The sequence below is a fragment of the Saccostrea cucullata genome, unplaced genomic scaffold (assembly GCF_032062105.1).
Source record: "Saccostrea cucullata isolate Sc308-1 unplaced genomic scaffold, CSIRO_AGI_Scuc_v1 ctg12585, whole genome shotgun sequence".
Taxonomy (NCBI): Eukaryota; Metazoa; Mollusca; class Bivalvia; order Ostreida; family Ostreidae; genus Saccostrea; species Saccostrea cuccullata.
Window position 1 is genome coordinate 1 of NW_026922011.1, and position 6,948 is coordinate 6,948.

The 6,948-nt window shown below is 36.5% G+C and overlaps 1 protein-coding gene across 1 annotated transcript; it reads left to right on the forward strand.

Moving 5' to 3' along the window:
• Nucleotides 1–4,097: 4,097 nt before the first annotated feature.
• LOC134261054 (uncharacterized) lies at nt 4,098–4,610 on the forward strand. The gene has a single exon (XM_062743532.1). The coding sequence runs from the start codon at nt 4,098–4,100 to the stop codon at nt 4,608–4,610; it is 513 nt and encodes a 170-aa protein (XP_062599516.1).
• Nucleotides 4,611–6,948: the final 2,338 nt, after the last annotated feature.

The following is a 6,948-nucleotide window of genomic DNA, read 5'->3' on the forward strand; positions in this document are numbered from 1 at the left end:
GATGCTTATCCAATTCCAAGAGTAGCAGATGATCTTGATTCCTTAGCAGGATCTGTGTGGTTTTCGTCTTTAGACTTAAACGCAGTACAGTTAAGGTGCGCAATGGAAATATCGACTAAATTTTGTATTTAAGAATGTATCCGTAATCGGGATGGCGATTATTTTTAGTACATTATTTATATCGGATAATTGTAATTATGATTAATAACTACATATCGAAGACAATTATATTTTATATTTAGACTAGTCACGTGATGCGGCAGTCACGCGATTTTAGCACATTGACTTGAAGTATTGATGTTACATATAAATATCACTAGTGCAAGGGCATAACCAAGTTAAATTTCCAAGTTTAGTATACAAATATTTTCAACATGTATCTTAGTTTCTAGAAAGTGCAGCGATCCTGTCTAAATTCTGCAATTTCATTGTTAAAATTATACTTGCATGACCGAATGCTATATTTTTTGCTGGTCAGCGGCATGAAATACTGATATAATTAAATTGTTTTTAAGATTTCATTAGGATCGCAGCACTTTTCAGATACCTTATTAGTTCTATAGTTGAAATGTAAAAGCTTACTTTGATCCATAGGGTGTATGCCCTTGCACTAGATCGATTTATTAAGACCCCCCACATTACCCTCCGATGTACTTGCATACAAATATACGGCAGTGACAATTAAATACGTAATGTACAGAAAATATATTAATAAAATAACAAAGAAGACATTAAATTCAAGTTATTGTCCCATACAATATCTGTGAATAATATTTTATTTAATTAGAGAATACATATTTTGTTGAGGAAATATTACTTGATCTGTCTCTCACTGCATACAAAATACGTCACGTTGTAAGAAATGACATCATACTGACAAGTGTTTTGCGATCAGTGCCTTGTTTATAACTTGTTATGTGGGATTTAACTAACGACAAAACAACATGCTGTAGTAAGTTTTTATGTAGTTTGATGATTTCTTACTGGTTAAATTAGCAGATAAACTCATTTGTGGTATTTTAAAGAAATGTTGTATGACGTATATTGTGTATGATGTCATAGTCAAGTTTTCCCGTACAAATTAGGCTCCGCCTCCTTTTTGTAACCTTAACTGTGCTGCGAACATGGCGTACCACCAAATTCCCATGCACAAGGGTGATAAAGAGAAAACAGCGTTTGCTACCCCCCGTGGAGGATTATATCAATACACAGTAATGCCATTCGGACTGTGCAATGCACCGGCTACTTTTCAACGTGTTATTGAAAAAGTTTTGAGCGGACTACAGTGGAGAATATCAGTGTTATATCTCGACGATATCATAGTTCACAGCCGTGACTTTGATACACATCTAGAAAATTTAAACTTAGTACTTGATCGATTACAAGAGCAAATTTAAAACTGAAGGCTAAAAAGTGCAACTTTTTCCAGAAGGAAGTGAATTTCCTAGGACATGTCGTATCTCAAGAAGGAATACAGACCGATTCGTCCAAGATTACCTTAGTAAAAGAATGGAAAGTACCCAAGAATGTCTCTGAACTTAGAAGTTTTCTTGGATTAGCAGCATATTATCGTAGATTCATCCAAGGATTTGCTAAAATAGCAAAGTGTTTACACGCCCTTACCGGTAAAAATAGTACATGGAACTGGACTAGTGAATGTACGGAAGCCTTTGAGTTACTAAAGGAGAAACTTGTGTCAGCACCAATTCTTGGTTATCCGGATGTAAATGGATGTGAATTCATACTGGAAACAGATGCTAGCAATGATGCTATTGGAGCAGTCCTGTCACAAATACAAGATGGTAGAGAAGTTGTAATTTGTTATGGAAGCCGTGTCTTGTCTAACTCAGAGAAAAACTACTGTGTTACAAGGAAAGAAATGCTCGCAGTAGTATATTTCATCAAACAATTTAAGCATTATTTACTAGGACGAGAATTCTTATTACGGACTGACCACGGGTCACTAGTGTGGTTGCATAAAATAAAAGAACCAGAGGGTCAGATGGCAAGGTGGCTTCAACAACTAGGACCATATACCTTCAGAATTGAACACCGATCTGGAAAGCAACATGGAAATGCAGATGCCATGTCTAGAATTCCGTGTGATTCAACTTGTAGACAGTGCAAGCGTGAGTCTACAAATAGTGATAGTGACAAATTCTCTCATGTTAGTGAATTACGGGAAAAGTCTAACACAATGAAAGAAGAAGAGGACGTGTTTGCTCTTCATAGACTTTTTAGTGTTAATGTCAGTGACTGTGCGCCAATATTAAGAAGTACAAGGAAAAGAGCTAACAGACCTAATAGAGCAAGAGCTAGGAATCAACCAACAGAACCATTAGATACTCAGAACATTCAAAAACATCAACGCGAAGATAACGGGATACGGATTATAATTCAGTGGCTAGAAAAAGGCGAGAAACCCCCATTATCACTGATATCATGTGAAAATTCTGAGTGTAAATTTTGGTTTTCCAGATGGGATTTGTTGTGTATGGATCGTGGAATATTGTGTATTCGCTGGATCAATCCAGAAAATGAGGATTACAAAATATGTGTTCCGCGGAAATTACGAAGTGTTATTCTGTGGCAACTACATGATTCCAATAGTGCTGGACATATGGGAGAAAAGAGAACGCTTGCAAAAGTGCGAAATTCGCGATATTATTGGCCAAGAATGCGACAAAGTGTGCATGATTATGTGTTATCCTGTGATATTTGTGAGGAGAGGAAAAATCCACCTAGAAAGAAAAGATCCTACATGAAGCAATATTTCAGTGGTGAACCGTTTGAAAGGATAGCAATTGATATTACTGGACCTTTTCCAAAATCTGACAAAGGATATTCTTACTTGTTAGTAGTGGCTGATTACTTTACCAAATTCATGGAGATTTTTCCGTTGGTGAATTTAGAAGCAGAGACAGTTGCTGAAGTGATATTTAAAGGCTGGATAAAACGTTATGGATGCCCAAATGAAATTCATTCGGATCAAGGGAGACAATTTGAGAGTAACTTATTCCAAGGCTTGTGTCGGATATTCCAGATTAATAAAACCCGAACAACCCCATATCACCCGCAATCAGATGGAATGGTTGAGCGACTGAATAGAACGATAAAAGATATGTTATCCAAATACATATGTTCAAACCAGACGGACTGGGATCGTTATATAGATGGGATTGTTCTAGCATACAATACTACGCCACACGAAACTACGGGTTTGTCACCACATAGGATGGTATTTGGAAGAGAAGCAAAATTACCACTGAATCTCATGACTGAAAAAGATCTAACAAACAGTAATGCCGAAGTCAATGACGCAGAATATGTGCGCAACTTAGAAAACAAATTAATCGAAATTCATCAATTAGCGAGGGAAACAATGAAAATTAATTCCGAGAGACAGAAGCGAAATTTTGACAGAAAAATACGAGAAATAACGTATGAAATTGGAGACTTAGTGCGCCGTAGTCAACCAAAAATTGTGGAAGGAACGAAACAAAAATTGGCTAGGAAATGGACTGGACCATGGATTGTTACAAAAAGACTATCAGATGTATTATACCAGATTAAACACTCGGAAAATTCGAAACCCGTTATCATTCACTCAGACAACCTTAAACGATACCACGGCAGTAAAACTTTATCAGGTGTTAATTATGATGCTGAGCCAGAAGACCCTGACGTTTCTAGTCTGCCGCTCCCCGACCAGACCGACCCAAGTGTCTCGATACCCCGTACGGAAACGACCAAACTTCAAAAGGATGAAAGGAACGTGGATCAGGAGTCGCAGCTTACCACCACCTTGACACGCAGGGGCCGTGAAGTAAAATTACCAAAGCGCTACTTGTTGTGACCATTCTAAGAAAAACTTTTGAGCTGCTATGCTGTGCGAATTTTGTGGGGAAAATATTATAAGAAAAGATAATTTACAACGACACATCAGAGAAAACCATTTGGACCAACTAATTGTGAACTGTTCGTATTGCCAACGTCCATTTTCAAGAAATTTCAGCCTTAAAAGACATTTACAAAATTGTCATAAACTTTCTGACAAAAATGCGGGAAACGAAGTAAAACTTAGTAAGAAGAAGAAGATGTCGCAGGAGGAACTAAACGAGGCTAAAAAGGCAGTTTTCATTAGCGCAATGTATGAGGACATTACTCCTGTCAACTCGCCACCGCGTCCGTCAACAGAATATGATCCAATCAGTGAAGATGAAGATTGGCCGTCCATTGGATCCGAGTTAGAACATGAGCTGTTGAACTCAACAAACGACGCCGAAGTAAATGCGTTTTTAGAAGACATTTTAAATGGTAGTGAGGATGTGCATTCAAACCTCAACGAATCTAGTGACTCGGAAAATAGCGTTGCGGAATCGATGCCAAATTCAACAACAGTGACGGAAACCATAATCCTAAAAATGACAAAGAAAACCACCTATCATAGTGATGGTAACTCGGAAATTGTTCGTGATACCGAAATCTCACATTCAGAAACTGTGAATCCTGATGAAGTGGACCTTGTGAGATTTGCGACTGACATTTTAAATGAAGTGCCAGAACACTTTCGTAATCAAAATGTGAGAATTGTCGAATTAAAGGATTAAATCTATTGTTACTGACTTAAATGTGAATATGTGAATTTATGCTTAACTGTGAATGTGTAATATGAATTTTATTGTCAATTATGTCTTTATTGTTTGGTTTACATTATTCACAGATGAACAATCGGATTTGTTTTTATTAATGCATTTTGTTTATTGATATTATTGTACATGTATTAGAAAATCTTTTATTACTTTTATTTGATTTATTATGTCAAGTTGAAGTACATGTATTGCTGATTTTATTGTTATCTATCATGTATGTTTTTCAGTTTCAATTTTTTTTCAATGTTTCGCTTAGCTTAGTTTTTAGTTAGAGTTTTTTTTTTCTTTTATTTGAACGGAGTCAAATATTAAGTGGGGGAGAGTTGTAGAGAATTTATATTAGTTGATTGTCAGATTCCGGATTGTTAGCTACTTATTATTAATCTCCCATTTAGCTGTATCACCTTATCTATTAGTAAGCATAGTCAGTTTATTGCCCTTTAATTACAGTGATAATTAGTTAATCACGGGTGGTCCTTGTATAATTTTATGTATTGCCTCCCCACTTAGAGGAGGTAGAATTTTCACTCCCCACATTGTGGAGGCTCAGTTTACTATATAAATGAGCGCATTTATATCATTTAGGCAGTTTATATAGGTGAAGGTTAGTTGTTGTGGTGTTGTGTTAAGAGAGTTGAAGAAAAGTTATTCTATAGAGATAGTTGAAGTTAGTGATGCTATAGGAGTTTGATAGAATTGATTCAGAATGGATTTATACTGGATTACGGGATTTTAGGATTTTATATACTGTATTTTCATTTGGATTATTTTACTATTATTTCTACTGTGAAATATGGACTATGTGTGTGTGTAAATATTGTGTGTAGACATGTAAATAAATTAGTGAACTTCAATACGGACTTATCATTCAGCACAATGCTAAGGAAAGTTGGAACTTAAGGGAAAAACCGCTCGGACAATAAATATGTAGACACTCGGCAGTATAAGCCGACTTCCCTGCAGCTCGGCCTGCGCTACAGGAGTAAGTAAATTGTCTTCTATAAAACTCATAAGGCATTGATATAGATCCTCTGGTCTCTCCCCTGCCTCCAAATGAATGTTGTCGAAGTCCAAAAAGTGACTTCCGGTTGATTGGAATCCATAATGTTGTCTGATTGATTGCCATATTGCGTTGACAGAAGTGGAGTTTTTCACAATAGTGTTTCTGGATACCACAGGGCAAAAGTTAGCTATCTGACCCAGCATCAGTTCAAGGTGAGTAACTTTCTGTGCTGCTGTGCGTCTGGCATTCTCAGCTACGTTTTCATCGTCATCTTCAAATCCTCTTAGGGGAGTTCCGGGTGTCTTTTTAAGCCAAGTGAACCCATTGACGAGGAACGGTGCAAAATTCGTATCTAGTGAAAGTGTATATTGGAGATTTTGGCGCCAAGCTTCGAACGAAGTAATAGTTTCATTCTTTGTTAATGGCCATTGTTTCGGTGCACGTGTTGTAGCCATGTCAATAGTTTCAGATGAGTTATGTGACGTTTGAGGTTTCTGATATTCACAGTTCGGAAATAACTGAGTTGTTTGTATGCACTTTCGCTTTGGCAATTGTGTTTACTCACATTCGCATGAATTAAAATTGTTGTCCGCTCTTCGGGATGTGGAATAACGTATACCGCTGCCACCACGCCAATATGGAAAACACCAAAAGCCGTACAAACAAATCAAAACCTTTATCTAGCTGGTTACAACGTGTGAAACAGTGAATCACAGAGGAAAAACAGTTCGTACATAAAATCTACATTTTAGATAAATCGTTCTTAAATGATTCGTGATATAACACAACATAACATAATGGCGCGTAACATTTTTCCTTTTTCGCAAAGCTGGTGACACCTTTCCATGTCCATTTCTTTTTGGCGAATTGTTTTATTGTTAATGATCAGACATGTATACATACAAACTTCATAAAAATCTTTACAAACAAAGATAAATGTACAACCGGATAAATAGCGGTGTCCAGTAAATGTCCTAACAAGCCTCTTTTCTTCACTCCTCACAAAGATATTAACAGCAGTGAAGGAAAATCGTCAAGAGTACTGTTCAACAATATATAAGAGAAGTGATGTAAATCAGATGTGGATACTAAAAAAAACCCAAGGAACTTATTGAACATTTGAAATTTGTGAGTTCCATGGTCGATACAATGACCTTGCTAGCAAAAACAATTTATTATTGAGTCAAATGCTGATTGACTTTCTTATACTGATTTACATCAGTATAATTATTATTTACACACTGAGTTTTCCATGGATTTTTAAAATTATTTTCAGATTTTAAGAAGCACACG

Bases quoted from the DNA above. Each gene is read 5' to 3' on its own strand.
- LOC134261054 (XM_062743532.1), top strand. From the start codon at position 4,098: ATGTCGCAGGAGGAACTAAACGAGGCTAAAAAGGCAGTTTTCATTAGC.